The sequence below is a fragment of the Agelaius phoeniceus genome, chromosome 20, assembly GCF_051311805.1.
Source record: "Agelaius phoeniceus isolate bAgePho1 chromosome 20, bAgePho1.hap1, whole genome shotgun sequence".
Taxonomy (NCBI): Eukaryota; Metazoa; Chordata; class Aves; order Passeriformes; family Icteridae; genus Agelaius; species Agelaius phoeniceus.
The window spans coordinates 2,594,164-2,618,495 of NC_135284.1; the positions used below are offsets into that span (position 1 = coordinate 2,594,164).

Below are 24,332 nucleotides of genomic sequence, written 5' to 3' on the forward strand. Positions count from 1 at the left end.
CCCGCCAGCGGCGCGGCGCCTGCGCGGAGCCCGCGGTGAAGCCGCGCGGGCGGCGCGTGCGCAGAGGGCGCCGTGAAGCCACGGCGGGCGGGAGCGGCCGGGCCGCCTGCCCAGAGCGCGCTGTGCGCGTGCGCCTGGCGGGCGGTTCGAAGGCGCGGCGGGGGAAGGCGGGGATGAGGTGAGACCTGAGGGACCCCGGGGCAAACCGGGACCTGCACCGACATCATCGGGACCCCGCGACGGGATCTTGAGGAGAAAGGCTCGGGGATGGGCCTCGGGACCGAGGGGCGTGAGGGGAGGCAGCGCCGGGAACATGGCGGTGTTCCCTGAGGGGGAGCCCAACCCTGAGGGGGAGCCCAACCCTGAGGGGGTTCTGTGCCCGCGGGGACCCGAGTGCGGCTCTCCGCGGAGAGAATCGGGCACGGGAGGGTCGGTGTCGAACGCTTTGGACATGAGCCTTTCCTGGCAGTAATTCAGATATTTATTTATTTTCTGCGTGAGCGGTGACTCGGTCTCCCAGTGACGCCCGGCGTGGCCCGACACGGGCTGGAATCAGACAGGAATGGCAATGAGTGCTGGTACAGGAGGGCTGAGGCACGGCTGGCATGGCAGTGAGGAACAGCAGCCCAGAATAACCAAGAGAGTTTAAAAAAAAAATTGACCTTGTTTCTGTGAAGGAGTAGAAAAGTGAGAAAGCAGAGCTGCTGTCAAATGCGGAGTGGAGAAAAATGTCAAAACATAGCAGGATGGAGTCAAACAGTTTGCTCTGTGTGGTGGAAACAAGGGGAATTCTGCAAGGAGTCCTTTTGTCCTCAGCAGGCTTGGACACCAGGCCTGGTGCAGTTCTCAGCTGGAAAACAGCTACGTTTTTGAACTGGTTTAAGATTTCCAATTTTGCATCCTAGTCCTCTAACTCTTGAGTTATAATTACTTATTCCCATCCTGCTTTACCAAGCAAAAGTGAGAATACAAGTAATTTCTTTTTCAGGCTTAAACACCAAGTGAATAAGGATGTCAATTGTCACAGTGCAGCTCGGGCAGTGTGGGAACCAGATTGGGCACGAGGTGTTCAGTGCTCTCTGCAGTGACATCCTTGGCACCCACGGGCTGTGCTCCAAAAATGAGAACCAATCCTACCAAGATTCCTGCAAGGAACGGTTCTTCTGCCAGGAGGAATCTGCAGGTACAGCTTTAAAGGGCTTTGTTTTCCCCTCTGAGGGTCTGATTTCAGCACAGAGAAACATCAAATGGTTTATTTCATGAAAGATCTGTGTACTCTGGAGCTCAGATTTGGTTTTGGCACAATAAATGGTTCAGCAGAAATCAGGGCATGGCCAGATCCTTTCTGTATTGGCCCATTAGGAGTGGTAGGAATAACCCCGGGACATTGTAGCCATCCAAGCCCATCATCCCATTAAACAACCAGCACTTTTCCCCAGGTCTGTTTTCCTTCCTGTGCAGTGCCTGTTGCCCGGGCCGTGCTGGTGGACATGGAGCCCAAAGTGATCAGCCAGGCCTTGGCCACGGCTGCCAGCTCTGGCCACTGGAGGTACAGCAGCCGCTCACACTTCTGCCAGAAGCAAGGATCTGGGAACAACTGGGCCAACGGGTAGGAACAGCTGCCTCAGCCTCCCCAGGGCAGTTCTGGAGGCTGAGGAGGTGCTCAGACTCCCCAGGATTGGTAATGCTGCAGCTGTGGCACTGAAAGTAAAACGTGCTTTATGAATAACTTCACCTTTGTGCTTTCATTGTGATGGCCTGTCTTGGAGCTCTGTGTCACCCACAGGTACTGTGTTCATGGGCCCAGACACAAAGAAGCAATCATGGACCTGGTGCAGAGAGAAGCAGAGAGGTGTGACAGACTGGGGGGATTTCTCACAGTCATGAGCATGGCTGGGGGCACAGGATCAGGCCTGGGAGCCTTTGTGACCCAGTGTTTGAGAGATGCTTTTCCAAGCTCCTTCATACTGAACCACATCATCTGGCCCTATGGCACTGGGGAGGTGAATGTTATGTTGCCTTTTAATATGTAATAATATTTTACATGGAATTTATAGGTTTATAATCAGTGGTTACTTTTAAACAAAATACCTACAACAGAAATAAACTAAGTAATAGGTAAATAAACATAATAAATGGGTAATTATAAACATACATAAAATAAACATAAAATGAAATAAACATAAAAATAGAAATAGCCATAAAATGGGTAAATAGAAAAAATAAAAATAGAAAAAATAAAAATAGAAATAAACATAAAAAATGGCTACATTTTACACTGAAAAAGTTCAAGTGAGTCACTATCACACCCAAAGAATTTTTACCAAAAAAATTCCTCTTGATAATTTAATTGCTGAAGTGATGCAGATTCACAAGAAGCCAACTAGAAATCTCCTGCTGTGCTCTTATCTCAGCATTGTAATCAGTTCCCAGGCAGATCTGGTGCCAGCATGTTTGTCTGGAGAGGGATGGATAACCTGATTTTCACAGGTCTTGCCCTCTTTCCATGAAAAGGCTCTGACCTCATTCTGCACTCTGGCAAAGAAAATGAATCACTTCCTAAATCATAACTGAGGAAACAGCAGGAGCCAGGGGATTATAAACTCAAAGGAGATTAAATTGTTTGACTCTTCTTTGTGTGTGTTTTTTGTTTGCTTCCAGGTCATTGTTCAAAACTACAACTCTGTTTTGACTCTGTCACATCTGTACCACTCCTCAGATGCCCTCCTTGTCCACGAGAATGATGTCATCCACAAGATCTGTGCCCAGCTGATGAATATCAAACAGATTTCCTTCAGGGATGTCAACCAAGTCATTGCCCACCAGCTGGGCAGCGTTTTCCAGCCTGCTCACCCTGCAGGAGGGGGCTCAGGCTACAGCAGGAACCCCTTAGGTACCAAAGGCAGCAGCCACTCACCTTGGTGGGCTCAGCAAAGCTGGAGCTGAAGTGCTGCAGGCTCCTTGCTCGAGTGTTTGGATACATCCCAAGTTTTAGGACAGGAAAAGAAGCTCAATCCCAATGTTGTAGCAGAGTCAAAAATAGATTCCCCCAACTTCTGGTTTCATTCTTTACCAAAAACCCCGTTTCTCCTTTTTCAAGTGATCACAGACTCCCTTGTACCTGTTTACATTTCAGAGGAAATTTGTGCAGGGCAGTAATTTTGGACTGAGTTCCACATTTCACTTTGGGTTAGAAGTTTGGATGAGCTGAAACAAACTGACTGTTTTAAAGTTTGCTTAGGCAGAAGAGGTGAGCAGAGAACTGGGTAGAAACATGCAGCAGACTGACATTTGTACCTTGAAAGAATTAGAGAAAGTTGCCCATATTGCTTGTAAAATTAAACCTCCAGATCTGTCTGGAGTGCAGAGAGAGTCCTTGAGATTTTTGAAGGAAACTGTAACATAAAAGCTACCAACCCCCTGTACAGAACTCAGCAACACCCAGCAAGTTTGCATGGCTTTGAAATTGCCAAACCTGTGAACATTCCCCAGTCCCTCCCATCTGAACTGCCCTGTGCAATATCTCTGTCAAACATGAGCAGCTGCTGCTTTCTCCTTTCAGGAGATTTGATGGAGACGTTGGTCCCACATCCCGAGTTCAGGATGCTGGGCCTGAGGAACATCCCCCAGATGCCTGAGAGCTCCCTGCCCTACAGCACCTTCAGCTGGCCTGGCCTCCTCAAACACCTCAGGCAGATGCTCATTGCTAATGCTCAGATGGAGGAAGGTAAATAAACACCAGCCCTTCACTCTTGAAACCTTCATTTGTGCAGATGCAATAAAGCTGCATGGTTGGGAGAGTTCAGAAGAAGCTGCTGCCCTCAGCAGGAGTTTGCCCCCACCAAACCAGCTGCTCCTTTCACCATTCCCCCAGCTGCTCCCTGATTGCTCCTGCTCTGCTTCCAGACATCTCAGTTAATTATAACTCTTGGAAACACACAAACCAAGCTGACAGTCTGTGCACTTCATTTACATAACTCATTTGGAACATTCCTTGGATGGTGAGCTCTGCTTTTTCTTTTTACACCTTCTATGCATAAAAATGAGGCTCAGCTCTCCCATGTGATTTACATGGAGAATTCAGCTACAGCTCCCAGTTATGCAAGGAATGGGCTGGAGGCTTGCTCAGTGTACACACAGGTACCCAGGCAAATCCTGCTGGACAAGCACTGCTGTTCTCTGGGAACTGTGTGACTGCTACAAACTCCAGTGTGGTCTCAGCTTGGGGCACAGGGACAGTTCCCATCTGCATCCTCACAAAACATTCACTTGCTTTTCCATCTCCTTCTCCCAAATTCCAAAGGCATCGATTGGCAAGTGCGACCACCACACGCAGGCTCCTCCATCCCCTGCACAAACAAACCCCTGCACTTCAACACCTCCATTGCCAACCTGCTTGTCCTGAGAGGAAAAGATGTGCACAGCGTGGACTTGGGTAAGGGAGGAGCCCAGCACCTCGGGGGGCTGGGTTCACATCTCACTGCTGCCTTTGCAGCCACACCTGGTGCAAACAGAAACATCCCAGGACCACACATTTGACTCCTAAAGTTGATATTCCCTCCAGAAACATTTTGCTGTCCAAGGCCACATTGTCTAATTGCTTAGGGCTGTTGTGTTTTACTTCTGAGTTTCCTGAAGCACTTTAGGGAAGGAGGAAGAGATTGGAGTCTGTATATCTGGAATTCTTGGCTATAATGGCTGAAAATAAATTTAGCAGTTTCTGGAGTGGTGAGCATTGCTGGCAGCTGCAGTATCCACACCAGTGTGCTCCTAGGTAATCTGAGGAACCTGTTTAAAGTTGTATTTTCAGCAGGCTGCCCACTGTGCAGGTGACAGCACTGATTAGGCCACACAGGGATCAGGGGTGGGATTGTTCCAAAGGCTCTCCTGTTTCTGCTGCAGGAAGTTTCCAAGATCCCTCCTTGTACACATCGTGGCTGAACCCCCAGGAGGCTTTTAATGCATGGAAAACTCCCAGAGCATTTAACAAGTATGAAAAATCTGCAGCTTTGGTCAGCAACAGCCAGTTCCTGCTGAAACCTCTTGACAGCATCGTAGGAAAAGCTTGGAATATGTTTGCTTCCAAGTAAGTGAAAATAATTATGCAGGTATTTCACTAATTACCAATATCTTCACTGATTTCTAATGTCTGAGCCATTCTTCAACACACAGAGCTTACCTCCACCAGTACACAAAGTTTGGAATCCAAGAGGAAGATTTCCTGGACTGCTTCACAACCCTGGAACAAGTTATCTCCAGTTACACCAATCTGTGATTTATTGCTTTGGTAAGAGGGCCTGAAATAGAGATTTCCTGAAAGAACCAAGCTGGAAAACCTTCCACCAACTCCCTGAAGTATGTAAATTATTGACTGGAGCTATTTTTCAGTCTTAGGAGCAGAGTGTCTGTGTCTGTGTGTGTGTGAATAGCAAGAACTGTAGCTGAACTGAATATATTCATATTATTCTTATTTAATATATCTAATAAATACCTATTTTTCAATACATTTGCTATATACTGTAGCTACATCCTTTTCTGACCATTTCACTAAGCAAAAGTACAACTACTGCTTTTCTCCAAGTTATAAGTTAATTAACTTGTTAATTATTTAAACATATTTGCGATGGGGATGGCTGGTAAATTGCAGATGTAAGAATTTATCATTTGATATCATAAATACAATACATTTTCTAATTTCCAAAGTCCCTCGAAGGACTCGGCTCCTTTTTGCACGAATTTTACCACGACCACAAGGTGGTGCCCTGGGAAGCTGCAGCTCCCTCCTGGCTGGAGAAGGGGGGGAATGACTTGGGAAGGCACCACTGAATTAAAATGAATAAAAGAGTGCAGGAGAATTAAAGATTATCTTGTAACACTGAGCTCTTCATTAATGGTAGGGGAGCTTTGGAATTCTTGCCATTCCCCCCATTCACCCTGTTCTCCCACAGAAATAATCCCACAGGCCAAAAATTAAAAGAATTAAATCAATCTCAAGGACATTTTCCTTGACAAATGGACCAATTTCACAGTGCCCCTTCAGGTTTTGGTGCCATTTCATTGGCAGCTCAGAGCTGGGACCTGCTCTGGCCAGAAGGGATTTTCTGCTGTTTCTGCCACTTTCAACCATTGTCTAATTTGGGTATTTTCACAGAAGAAACTGCAGCAAAGATTGCACAAGAAGTTCAGACAAACAGCACAGGCAATTGGAGTTTGCAGGAACAAAGGGTCAGGAAAGGAGACCATGGTGAGCTTCTCCCTCCTCCAAAAGGCACAGGATGTCCAGCAGCACAGAAATAAACTCCCAGGGTGTCTTCAAGAGATCACAAACAGAATTTCCAGAAATGAGACCAGGTAACTCCATGAAAAGCTGGCCAGGTCCCAGGAATCCTTTTCCTTCTCCCTTCACAGAACAGGTAAAGGAGTTTTTCAAAAGGCTAAGGACAGGTGAGTGCCCTGAGAAAGGAGGAAGAGAGCACTGGGTTATTGTAGTGCTGTGGCAATAAATAACTTTATTGCAGAAATAACCTCGTGTTATCTCTGCATTCATAATTCTGAGCATGAGGCAAGCACAGCAGGTGCTCAGTGAACCCATGAATGATACAGAACCATATTTGTTATTTATTTATGGCACTTCAGGCTAATGGAGCAGGATATTTGGTCTTTTTTGTTTGTTTGATGGCAGAATTTGTGCCATGTCAGGAAGCACAGCACACAGGTAAGATGTCTGACCCCAAAGCAGAAATTCAAATTTTAGCTGCTATAATCCCCTACTGCTCTGGAGCAGGGGCTGACAGGAATTGTTTTAGGCACCTCTGAGCTTCTTCCTGTGAATGTTTTTCAGTCCTGAAATTCTCACACCCTTTTCCAAACTCAGCCTTCATTTTTTTTTGATCTATGATGGGATTCCTTTATTTTTTCCCCAGGATGTGGAGAGGGTCAGAGGGACAGGAAGTAAGCAGCCACTGTCAAATTGTCATCACCTGCAATGGCATTAAAAGTGGAGGAGTAATTCTCTATGTAATTGAGAAAATTAATTATGCAAATAGAGCCTGGAAGGAGGCCTTTATTCCATTAACAATTGCAATTAAAGAGGCAGATCAAAGGTCAGCACAGGCCAATGGCTCAGACAGGAACAGCAGACCCAGGGGCCCTGACCTTGCTCGTGGTAGGCAAAGCCCCCACAGGATGTCCCTAAGGCAGAACAATGCTCCAGTCTCACCATTGTTTGCTGGAGCAGACAGGTGCAGCTCACTTGGAAGCTGATTCAAGAACTCCAACGATAGCAGACATTTCATGGACAGGAGAACATTTATTTGACCACAAAAAAAAAAAAAAAAAAAAAAACAAAACAAACCCTACCCCCCTAAAAACAACCCACAAACAAAGCAAAATAAACCCACCAAAATCAAAAATAACCTTTAACAATCTAAAATGTTTTAAACACAGTGTTTGGCAATGTAGTTACAAATTATTTCTTTGGGCAGAAATAGATATTGGTGTTTTTAAGGTTAGACTCAGTACCAGCACAGGAAGGATGGAAATGTGTAAGAGAAAAGAATCTGTGGTTCCCACAACAACCAGGGTTTAACACATGAAAAGAGGAAATTATATTCAAATTACCAGTTGAAACACTACTGAGAAGCACTAAGGTACAAAAGGGCCTTGAATGAATAATTCACTTCTTTCTGCATTTGCTAATAAATTTAGTATGGATAAATATTATGAAATGAGAGCCCAAACATCCAAAAGGAAATAGGACTGAGTGTACATTAAAGAAATCTGCTTTTTGCTGGACTCCACTGTAAAAACTGCACAAGAGGAATCAGGAAAGTGATTCATGGATCCGATACAGCCCGAAAAGCTCCCAAAGGAACCGAGCTGCTGCCTTTCCTCAAGGGCAGCCCGGAGCGAGCTTTGCCAGGGCAGCCAAAGCCCCCGGAGCTTCCTGCTCCCGGCTCTGCCCAGGGCAGCCCGGGCAGCTCCAAGGCCTGGAGCTGGAGCTGATAACGCCGAGTGTGAAGCGCGGAGCTTTTCCGGCTCGTTCAGCCCAACCGGGCTCACAATGGTCCCTTCTGAGCCCCATTGTGGGATCCTGGCCCCGCAGGCCCGGCCGCTTCCCCTGCACAGCCCAGCCCCGCTTAACCCTTTCCAGGAGCTGTGAGAGAGAAATTCCTGCCGCCCACAGGGAAAAGCTGCAAACGGCCCCAGAGGGGAGATGGGAGAAGCTGCTCCTCAGGAAATCAAGGCAATTTTTACAGTAAAGGTGCTCCATGATAAAGAGCAAGGAAGAAATGTAAATTCTAACCCCATGTTCATACAAGCCTGAGAGATATCAAACAGTGGCTCCTAAGAGAGTCACACTTATCTGTGTGGACTAGGTGCTAGAAACCTTCTTGTCTTAAAGCCAAACTTAAAAATCCCAAATGTTACACTGTAAGATATAAAACTTAGTAAACTGAGGGTGTTCTCCAGGCCAAGATTCCTATTTTAAAAGTAAAAGCACTAAGTGGAGAAACTAAATAAGCCACTAGTTAAACAACAACAACAAAAAAAAAGACATAAAAACATTTCTTGAGGTTTTGTTTCACTGGTTGTGTGTGAGGAGAAAGGAGCCCCGTGCTGGACTTGCACTGAAATGGGTGCATTCTGCTAAAATGATTATTGTACATATTTGGTTACATGGACAATGTCATGTTTATTTAAGGCTCACAAAAATACCCTTCAGTTGCCTGAGATGGTGTTTTGTGGGCAGCATTGGGTTTGAATTTGTGCCCAGCAGTGCCCAAGATGTACCAGATCATTTCCAGGCCCATCCCAGAGGCTGAAGGTGGAATCAAATCCTGCCTGGGGCTGGCAAGGGCAGCTGGGGCTGCTCCCTGCAGGCTCCTGTGGGGCTGCTGAGAGCTGGGCCCTGGCTCACAGCTCCTTCCTGCTCCCCTCATGCCTGGAACCATCCTGAGCCCAAGGATTCATCTGCCCAAGGAGGGGCTCACTGCTGCTGCCCTGTCCTCTGCCACTTGCAGAGCAAACTCTGGGAAGTTTCCTCCCCACCCCACTGCGGGCAATTCCAGCCTGTGTTACCTGCCTGGGAGTCTCTGGAGTCAGCAATTGTGTTCATGGAGTGATTTGGGGTTGTGAATCTTTCCTTTATAGGTTGAATTTTGGTGAAATAACCAAAACAGTCAAAACCATAAATATGGCAATGAAAAACCAAAAATCCAATTCAAAACTGCTCCCAAGAACAAAGCTTCCATTCCCCCCCACCAGCCACACAGTCTCAGAATTTCATATTATTTTCCTCTATAAAGATTTAGTCAGGCTCCCCCTCAAACCCAGTATTTTCACATAAGAACCAGACACAAACCTGGCGTGTGCTGTGAAAGGAGAGCTCACTCTTCAGTGACATCAGGAAGGAAACCTCAGCCCGTGGGGTCCTGTTCCAGCTGAACAACCCTGCAGGGAACAGGCTTGAACTTGGCCAAAACCGGCTCCACACGAGGGCAGAGAGGGCTCCGAGGCTCGAGGGAGGGCACAGCAGTGACACTTTCAAGCAAGGGCTCTCAGGCTCTGCCAAACACCACTTCAAGCCTTTCCTTTCTCACCGAATTGCAAGGATCTCTCAGTCCCAGCTGGAATCTATTGCCAGAGATTGCCTCACTTCCCCCACAGACACCTGGCTCCTCCTGGGCTGCCCTGGGCTCTGCCCCAGGCAGGAGGGAGAGGCACTTTGTACAGAGTTAAAGGAGGCAGAGAATGAAAATCACCACTTGCAGTAGCAAAATACTGCTCTGAAAATGGTTTTGGCACCCGTTAGTTGGAAGTCAAGTAAATACCAGCTTCAGGCATCTTAAAAGTTTCCTCCTTGCTGCTCCCCACCTCGGGCCTTACACAACAGCCAGGAATGCACTGCCTGTGTCACAGGAGGTCAGCTGGGCTGAGGAGAGACCTACAAATGCAGGAATCTGAGAAATGAAACGTTATGAAAATATCCTAAATACGAAGAGCTCTCCAGAGAGCAGCTGCAGCAATGCAGGCCCTGGGAGCAGTGAGGTTTCCAACCAGCCCAGAGAGGTTTTGTGACCATGGTGGGATCTGCACGAGGTTGTAAATCTGAATGTGTTTTCTCTTTGAGACAGAGAAATGCTGAGCACAGAAACTTGTGTTTTCCCATCAAAGGATGGAGAAATCCTAATAACCTTTCTGAGGCAAGCCACAGTCCCTCAAAGTGTGAGCCCTGAACAAGGTGTTGATGTTTTAAACAGCAGCAGCTCCTGCAAGAGAACTGCCAGGCTCTTTCCTGCCAGCACAAAGAGACACCACGAGGTCATTTCCTGATGCAAGGAGCTTTGGGCAATGCGTGGCTGTGCCATGAACTTCTCACAGGTGACACCAGAGTCACCAGCCCGCGGTGGCGGCCCAGAGGAGCCCTTGGCAGAGCCGGGTGTGGCTTCAGCAGAGCAGGAACGGTCCCCGAGCTGCCGCTGCCCCCCCCGGGTTCCTCCTTGCCACGGCCCGGGCAGCGCTGGAACAGCCCAGCAATGGCCTGGGGGCTGCCCGGGAAGGGTCCACAGGGGCTCAGAACCCCTCAAACAGCGCTGCTGAACGCTGACCTTTGGTCTAACGCTAATGCAGCCGCTGCTCTTTGACCCAGTTCAGGGATAATAATAATAATAATAAATTAATAAAACCTCCTCAGCACAACAAAGGGCAGTGCTAAAGCAAACTAACCCCAAGCTGGGCTCATTCCAGGTTCCCATTTGCACTTTGTTCCACCACACCTGGACACTGCCAGCACTGAAAGGCTGAGTGGCCTCAACAACCTCTTCACTGTAATTCAAACATGGTAATAATCACATTTTATAGACCAAATTACCAAGGTCTTTTTCCTGAATTTTTAACACATTCCAAGCAGTCACATTCCAAGCAGGGCTCTCCCACTTTGGAGAGGTGACATAACAGTGGTGAGTTTCTGTTTGAGCTCCTTCCCCTCCTGTGACAGCTGACCCAGGTTGTTCCAGCCTCTCCCTCGGCCAGAACAATGCTCTGCTGCCTTTCACGAAGGCTGAGTGGATGCATCGATAAACAAGTGAAATGTATGAAGAAATTCAGGCCAGCACTTCCTACCCTCCATTAGGCACCTGAATTAGCAAAGCCACAGCAGGCTCAGAGTTTTTCACCCCAATCCTGCTAGAAATGACTTTGCAAGAGCACATGCAGACATTTACCCCCTGTCTGAAAGCACCAGAGGGGTTCACAGGGAGGGGCCTGTCCCAGTGATCCAGCACCGATCCTCACCTGCCCATCAGGATCCCCTCCCACTCTCCAGCAGCTGCTGCCGTCTGCAGAGAGCTGGGGGAAGTTCTCACTGTTTTCTTACTGCTTTTCCTTTCTCTCCAAAAAACAACCAAATTTACAGCAAAAAAAAGCAGAATTTTAAATCTCAGAAGAGTCATTCCAATTACCTTACCTATAACTACATCCAGCCTTTTAACTGCTGATTAAAAAATATTTTTAAACCATGTGCTTCAAAGAAAACTGATCATTTTTACCTCCAAAGAACACACCCAAGCCCCACCATTCTTTACACTTGCCATCGATTTTGTTCACTAGTATTTCTATTTCTGCTTGATAATCAGGGAAACATCCCGAGTGTTTGCACTGAGCAGTGGCTGCAGCTAAGAGGGGGAGGCTGATTCTAACGATGAAATAATGAAATAATGAAGGCCAAAAGCACAGCAGGGAAGGACTTTCTGGAACAGCACCAAGGCCCTGCCAAGTGTCGGTGACAAGGATGTTCTGGCAGGAGCAGGCAGCTGGGGGAGCTGAACAGAGCCAGGGTGACAGGGGCAGGAGGGCAGGGCTGGGGACAGGGAGCAGCAGCTCTGATGCTCTGAGGGATGCACAGACTGCCCTGCCCTGCCCTGAGCTCTGCTTGCAGCACCAATTCCTGCCGGGGCAGGGGTGGCAGCGCTGCCACCTCAGGTGTGGGCAGCCACAATCCCCAGGGCACACGGGAAAACAGGGAGAGAACCCAGAGGAGGAGGAGCTGCAGCCCCCCTGACCTCGTTTCACAGATAATGGGACTAAAATAAAAATCTCTCACATTAAAGTCATTAGTTGTTCTTACAGGGCTGTTACCTCCATGTGATTCTCACTCATTCCCAGCAAAAAGCAAGGTACTTTATTTAGTGTCTAACTGCACAAAACAGCAGCTAAAAATAGGGATTTGTGCCAAGATTGTTCCTCTTGCAAGAGCTCCCTTTGGATTTGTCCCCAACACACTGAACTGACTTGACTGCTGCTAATGTGTAATGAAGAGATGTACAACAAAAGGAAACTTTGGGTTAAGGGACCAAAATCCACGTTTTGAGGTCAAGTGCTAAAGGCTGAGTCCTTCTCTGAAGGCACAAAATGCAACTGCTGAATTATCTCCTGAATTATCTCCTGAATTATCTCCTGTGCTCACACTGGACAATGCCTGGGACCCAAATGTCACAGTGTGACCAAGAGAGTTCAATAAGAGAATGGAAACAATCCAGCTGAAATAAACACTGGGAAACGTTATTTCTTTGTTTATTTAAGCAAACATAAAACTATCCATTGCAAATCTCATCAGGTTTGTGTCATTTTTGTGTCATTTTCCTTCTATTTTTATGGGTTTCTTTACCTTTTACCAAGTCTTATCTCCCAGATAGAAGCAGGTAGAATGATCACTCTATTCTTTAATTAGAGTTAGAAAGCTTCACCATAACAGCAGAGCTTATTGGAATGGACACACGGAAACACAAGCTGAAGAACAACATATATATATATATATATATATAATTCACACTATAAATATGTAAACATATTGAACCAAAAGTGGGAAAAAGTTTTCAGTTTTCCTTGTGGTTTTCCAGTGGGCAAGAGGCAGAATTCTAAGGAGACCTCTAAAATGTGCAGTTTATTGGTGCAGGCTCTAGGGAAAAGGGTTTTTTTCTCTTTTTGTTATTGTTGCAATGTCCTGATTCCAACCTGAGAACACGCAGGGACCCCAGCACAGCATCAATCATCAATGCCATCCCCTCCCAGAAGTGTGAGAGGTTAATAAATAAATACCTGTGGCCTTCAGGTGACAGCTCTGGGGACCCAACAGCTGCCACAAGGAGTGGGGAGAGCAGCCAAGGGCTGTCACTGAGCCAGTGTCCCGAGTGATCCCTCACAGAGTGCAACACCCAGGCTCTGCAGGCTGGAAAGGTGAAGTTCCAAACACAGCTGTGGGGTTTGGAGTTGGACCAGAGCAAGTTCTTTGTGACATTACTGTCAAAGGCCATATTCAGGACAAAAACTGGTAAATGTATTAAATACTGTTCACCTTTTAAAAACCACCAGAGCAGCCTTGGTGCTCTGAACTCCCTCACAGTGACCAACTCCTGCTCTGGGACTGCAGACACTGGGACTGAACCTGCTGGAAGAGCCCCTGCAAACCCTCCCCGAAGTGCCTGGAGTTCCCAGAAAAGGTACAAACCTCAGCCCCCGCAGGGGAGCTCCACCTTCAGCAGGCTCTGTTCGGCAGGGCTGGAGCTCAGTGCCAGCCCAGGCACTGACAGATGTGCTGCTGCTGCTGCTGCTGCTGGATGGGAACAGCTGGGCAGGATGAGGAAGGGTCAGATGAGAGATACCAAAATGTCAGACAGCCTACCGACTGTTGTTGCCATGAGATCCAACAGTCAACATCAGTCTGATAAGCTATCCGACAGGATGGTACAGCCAGGGCCGGCACAGCTCAGCTCAGCACAGCTCGGCACAGCGGCTCCAGCCTGCCCCACCTGGCCAAGGAGCAGCCTCGGCCCAACTGAGCTCGGGGCTCTGGGAATGCTCAGAGAATGCTCATTAACAAGGCAAATTAATTCCTGGTGCTTACCCCCCTAGGATAAAAATGATAAAAATGAAAAACAATTGTTCACAAGTGGTGAGAGCAAGGCAGGTACAGCAGCAGTGGGACTGAGGCACTGAAGAGGGAAAAGAGCCATTTTAGTATCGATTCTGCTCCTGGACATCTGAGCTGGCTGATTGTAACAAATCTGACTCTGAAAGCAGGAGGGGAAAGGTTCCCGAAGTTCTCTGCACCATTGCTGGGTAGACACAAATCTGCTTTCAGCTGGGATCTCAACTCTTCCCCTCTCCTCTCCTCCACTGCCCACAGTTCAGGGCTCAGGGGCAAACACCCCAGCAGAATTTGAGATAACCAATCTTGGTCTCTATTTCACCTACTTAAGCACTGACTGTGCTCCAAGCAGGGCACAGCCTCCCTTCCTCCTCCCTTTGCTAAGCAAAACCTCCTGAAGAGAAAAGAACAAAAAAATGAACGAAACAAAAAAAGAACAAAGGGTTTGAGCACCTTTAGTGCAGGAAGGATGAGCAAACATGCACAGAGCATCCGAAAGTGAGAGAGGAAAGGCAACAGCTTCAAAAGACTGACACAAGAAATTCTGGAATGATCATAAGATGACTTTATAAAGTTTTTATCTTAACTTCATTCTAAATATACAGAATAAAAAATGTTGGCTTCAGCATTTTGACATCAACCATCTCTGCTAACATCATGAAGTTGGAGAGGGTGGCTTTTCCAGCGTGCAATGCAATGGGACACTGGGAACTCAGACAGAACAGCCTTACCATGAGGGACATGCAACACTTTGTACCGGCCTGTACTCAGTTATTTACATTTTCATGGTCTTGAAACTGATGGAAAAAGCAAACCAGCCACCCTTCAAAAGAAAATGTTACCCTCAGGTGAGTCTGAAGTTAAATCAGGAGATGGGGAGTATTAAATCATCAGTTTTGGAAGTAATTTGGATGGACAACATTTGTGTTAAACTGCATTTAACACCCCACTGCCCATCCTGTAAAACACAACCCAGACTGGTGAAGCATTCACACCTTACTGAAACGTTTCTAAGTTTGTCAATGAAACCATTGCTCTAATATCCAAATTACTTTCAAAATAAAACAAACCAAAAAAACTTGTTAAGAGTTGAAAATTGATGTTAAAAATTTTTTCCCCCTTTTGAATAATGCTGTTTTTTAAACATATGAAAAGTTGTGTCATTTCTTGTGTCTGCCAAAACCCCTCCTGAGGGGTTTTTCCCGTTTTTTCCAAGCTCATTTGGTTTTTTCTTCCGAGTACATCTTCTGTTGCAGTCGCTTGGCATAGCTCTGGGCCATGGAGTTGATTATAGATAAGATAAAATAACAAACCATGACAATCACCAATTTTTCAAATATCCAGGATAGCCAGTTTTCCCCCTGAAGAGACAAAACAGAAAGGAGGAGGAGGAGAATGAAGATTAGGAACACGGAGAGTTCTGGGTGAAAGGGAAAAGCCTGACCGTGTCTTTAAGCTACAATTAATCAAATTAAAAGCAGGAACCAAGTGCGAGCTGACAGGATTCCTGCAGGTCCCTTGAAAGACAATGCAGGAGGGGCTGCCAAACCCACCGGCGGGCAGAGGACGAGTCCCTGATCATTCCCAGGGCTCCCAGAGTTTTTATTATTCCCGGTATTGGCCGGGCTCCCTTAACAATTCGCGGAGCTCAGAATTAGCAGCCCCTGCCTGTCACTCCCTGTTCCTCGCAGGGAAATCAGGTTGGTGGTTAACAATGGGGTTTTTTCCCTAAATTGCCTTTTTTGGGTTATCTCCCCGTTAGGATCCCACTCTTTGGTGGCCCCGAAGTTCCCGGCCGCGTTTTCTTCACGGGAATTCCAAGTTGTGCTTTTTGTCAAAGGAGGGCAGCAAAGCCCAGCTCAGCAATCCCCGCGCATTTCCTGGGCCCGGCAGAGCCTCCCCAGCCCCGGCTCTTTCGTGGGAACAAACGGGCAAAGGGACCTTCCCAACAGCTGCGAGTTCTGCACATGAAATGTCACTCGGATCCGTGGATTTCACCTCAAAATGCCTCAGCAGCCTGAAGAATTTCATGTCAAAGCTGCTCTGTCCCACTGAAAATTCAGGGCAAGTTTTCAAAAACTTTAAATCCTTTTTTTCATATCAAAGGGCACCTCTGCCCCATGTACCTGCCCCGAACACTGTAATTTCTTTTCCTTTCAAAGACTCAAGGCCTGGGGAGTTTAATTCTCTTACTGCCCACTGAGCCACAGATCCCACCGGCTTCTGAAGCATCGGTGCTGCCCAGTTACCATTTCACGTGGAAAGGCAACTTTTTTGTCCTTAAATTTAACTTTCTAAAGAGGGAGCTAAATGCAGAGGCAAGACAAGCCACCGGTTTTGATTTATACTTTCGTTTTTTCTCTAAAGAATTTAAATCCAGTAGCACACAATATTTTTAAATCCCAGGTTGCTTTTAAAATGAGATTTTTATCTATTCCCTGGGTGAGTGCAGATCTTTGAAAAACAGAATGGGGAGTTATGATTGTAAAAACTACAAGTCTAAGGAAGGCAGGGAAGGAAAAAGTGAGGGAGGGACGGAGGGAGGCAAAGAGGGTCTTACCTGTGGCACAGCACTGTCGGATTTGTGGTGAAGTTTTATCCTCTGAGCTTCCAAATATTCTTGAAATGGCTTCTGAAGAGAAGGACCTATACTCGGAATAGCACTGATGGAAAGTTCATCCCAGAGAACAAGACAAAATAGAGGAGGAAAAAAAAAAAAAAGAAAAAACATTTTTTTTAAACTTACCACTTTACCTAATCAGAACAAAGTTCAGGCTGAGACACAACTCAGCAGCGAACTCGAAGCTACTCGACAAAACAGAACCCCACGAAATAAATCGCATTTCATCTTTTGATCTGATACTTCGGGAGGGATGCATTTCCCCAGATCCTCAAAAAGTGCTTAAAAAGAAAAATCTTTCTGAGCGAGGCAGCGCTGGGAAGAGAGGAGGAAGCCGAGAGCCGGAGCATTTCCTGGGAGGCAGCAGCGCCGAGAACCCAATGAATGACTTCGGAGAAGTCCAACATTTATCAGCGGCAGTTCCTGTAAGAACTGGTTTGAACCGATTAATGAGGAAATGACTGGGGCTTGTGTCATCCCTCGGTTAAAAAAGAAACTGCTCGCCCAGGCCTCGCCCCTCTCCCTCACGGAGCCGGCCCCTCTGCCCGGCCAAGTCCTTTTTAGGACAAGCCGTGCGTCATCCCGGCCCCGAAAGAATGCGGGAGCCATCCCGGAGCGCCTCCCCCGAGCCGGGATTAACAAAGGAACAAAGGAGAGGCTCCGAGTCTGAGCCCCGAGCCCTGAGCGCTGCCCCGAGCCCTCAGCCCCGAGCCCTCAGCCCCGAGCCCTCAGCCCCGAGTCCCGAGCGCTGCCCCGAGCCCTGTGAGCCCGAGCCCTCAGACCCCAGCCCCGAGCCCTCAGCCCCGAGTCCCGAGCGCTGCCCCGGCCCGGGCCCGCTCAAAGCCCCACTCCTAAAGCCGGGACCAGCCCGGGTTGAGAAGGGCAGCACTCGGCTCTCGGCAGCCTCCAGCCTTCCCAGCAACTTTTCCTTAAATCCTGCTTAGCAGGAGAACCAAAGCGCTGTAAGGATGGTCACAACCCTTCAAAATGTCCCCAAATTCAAATATAAATTGTACATGATAAGCAGGCCTGAGCTGTGTAGGGAGAACATTCCCAAAGTTGGACCCACCCCATCCTAACTTCAGCACGGGGCAGTTCTCATTACTGACCACTTCAATTGTAAAGAGAGATTCTGATTTTGTTTCATTTTAAATAAATCACTGTGTTCTTCTACATTATTCAACTCCTCGAATTCAAATATCAATGTGAAATGAACAGCAGAGCCCCACGGCCTGAGCTGTGTGGAGAGAACATGCCCAAACTTGGATCCGCCCCAGCCACCGGGCAGTTCTCATTACTGATCACTTCAATTGCAAAGAGAAGAGAGATTTTGATTTTTGCTTCATTTTAAAGAAATCTACATTATACATTAACGTACATGTGGTCTTCTACATTAAAAAAAAACTCACCTGAATTTTGATTATTTGGTTTTATTATACCCACTACTCCTGCTGCTCCTCCAGGGAGGGTTTAGTAAAACCCTTCAGAGCCGAGGTACACCAGGTGTAACTGCACGGAGTTGTACAATTGCCCATCTCAAACCCTTCCCCTCAGCCTCCTGCTCTGACACCATATTCTCTTTTCCAGGCCGAAGCCCAATTAAAAAATAACAGCTTTCTAATTTTAGGAATTTATGAAAAGCACGAAACAAAGTGTCTCATTCTCCTCCAGTAAATCTATTTATTTCCTTCATGGCCGGGGGCAAAGGAGGTTTTTTGAACCCATTTCCCAGCAAAAGGTCGCTTCCCTGGTGATTCACCGCCGGGTGAGGAAATTCTGTGCCCAGACTGGTAAAAATTCTGGGAAAAAAAAAAACCTATAGTGCCCAAAGCACGTCCCTTATCCATTTTATACAAGATGTGTCAATGTTCCAGAGGATTCCAATGATCCTGAGGTGTCTCAGCACTGGGAAAAGCTCTCCCAGGGCCGGCGGGACGAGTCACGCCGGGAACATCGGCCACATTTTGAGGTTTCTTTTCTTTCTCACCCAATTCTTGGGAGGCCTGAGGAGCGACTGCAAGGTAATGGTTTACTTTTGAACTGCTGCATGATTATGAAATGAGGAATATTTAAATGGTGAGGGATCAATGATTAACAGGGTGGTGTTCAAATGACTCCGTTCCTCACCGAAAACTGAACTGGGTCAGTCCCCAAATCAAATTAAGCACAGAACAAAGACATGAAACCCAAGAGCAGAGCCTTGAGGAGCTCCTGGTGCATCAAAACAATATTTCAAAAATTTTCTCACTAAATAATTCACTTTTTATTTCCTTTTCTGGGCACGGCTGTTTGTTAAGTGCACAAAAGTAATTTTATCAAAGCAATTTTGAAGAACTGCAAGATCCTAAATGCAAGGACCTCAGCTCCTATTTTTGGTACATTTGTAAAGATTTCAATTATGAAAAAAATGTGTCCAGATTTAAATGGGGAGTAAAAAATAAGCAGAGGAAAAACCTAGAAAATCAGGGATCCACATGAAATTCTTGAAATCCCATCTCGGCAGCACAGTGTTGGTTACTGGTGCTTTTTTGGAAAAAACTTATAATTTAATTTAAAATTAATTAGTTTAATTAAAAAATAAACCATTTAATCGTCCACTTATGTTTCACCTGATATCCAAAGGCATAATCTTAAATATAAAAATCTTTAAAATAATTTCATTTGATTGAAGTGAGTTCTATATCCCTGCAAAGGTCACAAATCCAGCCCAGAGACCCCTCGGGTGCTGACCCGAGGAGGGGAGGGGGAACTGGGGATGAATTTTGTGGGATCCGGGTGGGAGCAGGCAGGGCCAGATTTGCATCACAATTCCTGCACTCAGCACCTCCAAAATCCCGCAAATTTCCCGGCACTGCAGCAGGAAGATGCTGGAAGATAACCCCGAATAATCCAATTCCCTGTGCTCCTTCGGGAATCAAACCCGGCAGCTTTCAAACCCACAATATGGAAGGAGAAATTCTGATTCAGAAGTTGTTTTCATCCAGAAGTTGTTTTAGAAACTCTTAATGTTAAATATTAATTTTTTGTTAGGATTCATCCTGATTCTTTGCTAAATTTTAGTGTTTCACAAGGAGTTGAAAATGAGAACAGGCTCCCCGAAATTGCAGCAGCCTCTGGTAATCCTGAATTCACTAAAATTGTAACATTTTAATCAAAAACCATGATTTCTGTTCTAATAATACAACAGAAAACACCCATAAAAAAATTAGGATTCACTGAAGAAACACTCTTGGTGCCTGTTTTCAGAACAATTACCTGGTATTTGTAATTAAACAGATGCACTTTTTCATTTTTTTAAACTCAGAGCTACAATTTCTATCCAAAAGACAAATTCTAAAGCTCTTTTTCCAATAAATAAAACAACACTCCCCATCTGTTTGAAGCAGCACATGACAGAAATTCAGCAAAGTTGCTCGAGGATTATTTTAAAAGTTCCACCAAGAACCTGCAGAGTCTGACTCCAAAAACTTCCAGTCCAGTTACAGCAAATCTGAGTTTAAATTTATTAATTTGCTTTTCCAAGAACACCTGTCAGCAGCTGCACCTCAAATGCCTTTCACTGGTTGTTAAATGATTTTTTTGGTAACTTTAAATCTTTTTAACAGAACCTCTGGAACTACAGGAAAGTTTTTCTCAAAGGCACCAGGATGAAGCACCAACCCAGAGGAGAAAGAATTGTGTTTTCCCTGGGCCAGCTCACAAAAAGTAGGAAATTGTTTGATATTCCAGTCATCTGCATTTTTACTAATATTAAAATGCTTATTTATAACGATTTAATAATGGTATTTGCATTTCTGGGAGACATAATTTTAATCTTACAAGGTCTTTAGGAGCATGGGTTGCTCCTGAATGACTGAAATCTCTCAACCTGTGCTTGGAGAGGTTGGGAACACTCAGGGAATTAATTCCAACTCTGCTAAATCCTCAATTACAGTCTCTATCAAATGCTCTGTCAGTGTCATTGCACCAATATCTCACAAAAAATCTCTCACACCATACACTAGGATATAAAATTCCCATTTGAGCAAAGCATGTGGGGATATTTGTTCACTTTTCCAGGGGGAAATGGTGGAATTCCCAAGTGTTTTCCAAAAAAAGATGTTGCCAGTGTGGACTCAAATTTTGGGAACAAAACCATGGGATTTTTCATGAGTGAAAATTTAAAAGTTTACAGAAGTTTCTGATGAATAACCCTGAGCTGTTCTCAAACTGCTCCTGATGGAATTAAAGATGGAAATGGGAACCTCAGAGCAGCCAGCCCTGAGTCTGAGCCCTGAGAGCAACTGGGACCCATCCCAGTGGGATGTCAGGAAACTGGGAGCACTGGGGGGTCGCAAACATGGGAGTTAATATTTGATTTAATTTAATTTAATCACAGAAATTCTAACCCGGAGGGAAAGCAGAGCCCCGTGGGGGAGCAGGAGGTGCAAACAAGGCTGGACACACCTGGGGAAGGTGATGCAATATTGAGTCAGGCTGCACTTTCTGGATAATCCCTCCAATATTCACAGCCCTCAGCTTGGAAAATCCCTCTGACTCCACACACTGGGGCAAACAGCAGCAGCCTTTGCCCAGATTCAGCTTCTTGGGCCGAAAGAGGCAGAGCAATTCATGCTTTGGGAAATGGCAGCAGAGCTCCACACGAGGAGCACAGGGCCGAGCTCTGACACAGCAGCAGTGCCCAAGGCCAGGGATTATCTCCTGCTGCAGAAAAGGGAGGGGAGAGGCACCGGGGGATGCCACAAGCAAGGGAACGTGCTGGGATGGGCTCCTCCCTGCCCGGACCTTCAGCTCTTTACAAACAGCTCCGTGCAGTGGATTATTGACAGCCAGGCCACAGGGGAAGGCAGAGGAGGCTTTCACCTTCCCAGCCCTGGTGGAAAACATCACAATCCCACCAACACCCACTGTGTGAGATTCCCATTTCTCCATTCCTCTGTGGGAACACCAGGAAAATCCATCCTGCAGCTCCAAAGCAATGAAACATTTAGGAATAGGCACTGGATTTGGGGATTTTAATATTTAGGGTATTTTAGCCACCCCTCCCTCACAAGTTTCACTCCAGCACAGTGGGATCAACTTTTTTGGAAGTCAGGTATTTTAAAATCATTGAAAAACAGATTCCAGTGGAAATATTTTTATGCCACTGGCCAATTAGCAAAGCTGATTCATTTGCATAACGTGTCCCCTGTCTCAACAGGGCACCTTTCCTCGGGTGAGCCCTCTGAGCCTTCAATGGTTAATTTTTTTCCAGACAGTGATCTAAACTGGCTCAACGGTTAGTATTTTAATGAGCTGTCATTTCCTGTGCTGATAAAGATTCTCACAGTATTTAAACCATCCACTTCCCCGAGGCTCCACCACCAGCAGGACCCTGCAGTGACTCACAGGGCTCAGCCTGAGCCTGACTCAGCCCTGCGAGCTGGGCCTGCCCAAAACCTGGCTTAGGCTTAGGGAAAACTGGGGCTAAAGCTGCCCAAAACCTGGCTTAGGCTTAGGGAAAACTGGGGCTGAGGCTGCCCAAAACCTGGCTTAGGCTTAAGGAAACCTGAGGCTGCCCAAAACCTGAATCCTGGGAGTTGGGGCTGCTGAAAACCTGGGTTAGGCTTAGGGAAACCTGGGGCTGGAGCTGCCCAAAACCTGGTTTAGGCTTAGGGAAACCTGGGGCTGGAGCTGCCCAAAACCTGGTTTAGGTTTAAGGAAACCTTAGGCTGCCCAAAACCTGAATCCTGGGAGTTGGAGCCGCTCAAAACCTGAGTTAGGCTTAGGGAAACCTGGGGCTGGGGCTGCCCAAAATCTGGTTTAGGTTAGAGAAACCTGGGGCTGCCCAAAACCTGAATCCTGAGAGCTGAGGCTGCTCAAAACCTGGATTAGGTTTAAGGAAACCTGGGGCTGGGGCTGCCCAAAATCTGGTTTAGGTTAGAGAAACCTGGGGCTGCCCAAAACCTGAATCCTGAGAGCTGAGGCTGCCCAAAACCTGAATCTTGAGAGCTCAGACTGCTCAAAACCTGAATTAGGTTTAAGGAAACCTGGGGCTGCCCCAAACCTGAGCCCTGGGGTCTAGGGCTCCCCAAAGCTGGACCCAGCTCCCTGTCCAGCCTAACCTGGAGTAGGCAGAGCCCCAGTTCAGCTCTGGGGCTGAGCTGTTCCCCGTGCCCAGAGCTCTGAAGCTGCAGAAAATAAATCTGCTTTATGGTCAGGTTTAACAGGGAGGTTTGGGGTTAAAAGCTTCATTTGCTCTCTGAGATGGGGGAAGGAGGATCCTGGAGGAGGTTCCAGGGGTAGCATGGGCCCAGCTCTGTCCTGGTTCACCTGAGCCACGCTCCAGGGGCCAGGGCAGCCCAGGAGGCTCCAGGGCTTTCTTCCCTGGGACGTTCTGTTATGTTCCATCCGTGCTTTCAAAATGAGGAATTGCAACATCTCTGACCTGCCCGTCCTCAGCTCTGCTCACTGCTGCTCTTTGGAACCAAACTTCTGCTTGCTTTTTAAAGATTCCTTTTTGAAAAACTCAATTTAGGGGAAAAAAACCTTTGCTTATTCAGTAAAATCCTTCGAGCCTTTTGCAAATAAACTCTTCTAATTCTGTTGTGATCCACTGGCAGCCTTTCAGCACCAAAGCTCCTCAAATTTCAGCCACATCTGTGTCCCTTTCAGGGCAATAAAGCCATTTTTGTGTGCAGCTGCTCTGCTGTGCTCAGGACACATGCCCCAGGTTTCTGGTGTACCTGTGGCAGGGAGGTTGTTGAGTTTTCAACCAGCAATGTCAAGGGGATTGGTTTAACCTTCCCAAATTCCTCCCTGGAGGCTGTGAAGCCACTGCCCAGCTCTTCCCAGCCCAGGACAAGATTTCTGCTTGTCCCTTTATCAATTCTTGCCTTGTGCTCTAGAGAAATAACCTCAACTTGTACTGTAAATTATTTTTGACTAAAAAAAACCCCAACAATCTTTAAGCAAACTTTCCAGTTAGCTCAGTCCCCATGATCTCATTTGTGCTTTTTTGGTGAAAGGAACACCACGCTCCCTTTACCAGCATCAACTGAGATTAAGCTGTAAGCCATGAATTATGGCACAAGAAATAGCAGCAAACTGGTTTGTCCAGGCAAAGCTTCCAGTACCTGGGACCAAAAAACTGCTTTTCTTTCACTGTGCAATCACTGCCACTGCCCTGCAGAGCTGGGAAGGGGGGGAAGATCTTCCACAAAAGCCACTGGGTTAGGGACACTTCAAGAGCACTGATATTTTTGGGTGGATTTCCCAGAGTTTGCTGGATTCTCAGAGGTAACACCCACGAGAAGGGACTTAAAAAGCAAAGCAGCAAAATCTCACTGGGTTCTGTTTGAACTCCAGTTTATGCAGTCAGTAATTAAGTGAATAATGAGTCTTTTAGAACTAACAAGGCATCAGGAAGCTGTGGATGCCCCATCCCTGAAGTGTCCCAGGCCAGCAGTGGAAGGGGAGGGATGGGACTGGATGAGCTTTAGGATCTCTCCCAAGCCAAGCCACTCTGGGATTCTGATTTAGGCAGGAATTCACTGGTTTTGCTGCAGGACCCAGCCCTGGGCCTGAGCACCTCTTGCAGGAACAATCCCAGACCCTCCAGCCTGGAGTTCACCATTGACCACAGCCAGAGGGAATCTGTGTGGGCAGGGTGGGATTTCTCCCTACACAAATGTAGATTTTTTCTTTCTTTCTGACCATTTCCCACCAGAATGGATCCCACAGTTTAGGGGATGCTGTGTGCTTTCAGAACTACCTCTTCAGCAGTTTTCTGGGAATTCTTAACCC

General features: G+C 46.8%; 2 protein-coding genes across 5 annotated transcripts in view; one reads left to right on the forward strand and one right to left on the reverse strand.

The window, feature by feature from the left end:
- The first annotated feature begins 72 nt into the window (after positions 1 to 72).
- Positions 73 to 5,506, forward strand: TUBD1 (tubulin delta 1). Of its 4 annotated transcripts, XM_054647025.2 has the most exons (9): positions 73 to 178; positions 989 to 1,183; positions 1,462 to 1,609; positions 1,787 to 2,003; positions 2,662 to 2,893; positions 3,563 to 3,727; positions 4,304 to 4,435; positions 4,903 to 5,086; positions 5,173 to 5,506. In XM_054647025.2, the coding sequence occupies exons 2-9, from the start codon at positions 1,012 to 1,014 to the stop codon at positions 5,273 to 5,275; spliced, it is 1,353 nt and encodes a 450-aa protein (XP_054503000.2). In that variant the 5' UTR covers positions 73 to 178; positions 989 to 1,011; the 3' UTR covers positions 5,276 to 5,506. The 4 variants fall into 4 exon arrangements, with proteins under 4 accessions (XP_054503000.2, XP_077045001.1, XP_077045003.1 ...); XM_077188886.1 differs by lacking the exon at positions 4,304 to 4,435; XM_077188887.1 differs by lacking the exons at positions 73 to 178; positions 1,462 to 1,609 and having other exon boundaries at positions 1,072 to 1,183.
- An 8,971-nt stretch (positions 5,507 to 14,477) lies between these two features.
- VMP1 (vacuole membrane protein 1) overlaps positions 14,478 to 24,332 on the reverse strand; it is a 62,174-nt gene continuing 52,319 nt past the window's right edge. Inside the window, exons 11-12 of the mRNA XM_054647084.2 lie at positions 16,488 to 16,590; positions 14,478 to 15,288 (exon numbers count right to left, since the gene is read on the reverse strand). Coding sequence (XP_054503059.1) covers positions 15,145 to 15,288; positions 16,488 to 16,590 — 247 coding nt within the window. The 3' untranslated portion in view covers positions 14,478 to 15,144. The remainder of the gene's footprint in view (positions 15,289 to 16,487; positions 16,591 to 24,332) is intronic.

Excerpts from the sequence above, each read along its gene's own strand:
- TUBD1 (XM_054647025.2), top strand. The coding sequence starts at position 1,012 with ATGTCAATTGTCACAGTGCAGCTCGGGCAGTGTGGGAACCAGATTGGG. Across the intron at positions 1,184-1,461 it reads CTGCCAGGAGGAATCTGCAG|TGCCTGTTGCCCGGGCCGTG; the intron begins GTACAGCTTTAA and ends CTTCCTGTGCAG. Across the intron at positions 2,894-3,562 it reads CTACAGCAGGAACCCCTTAG|GAGATTTGATGGAGACGTTG; the intron begins GTACCAAAGGCA and ends TTCTCCTTTCAG.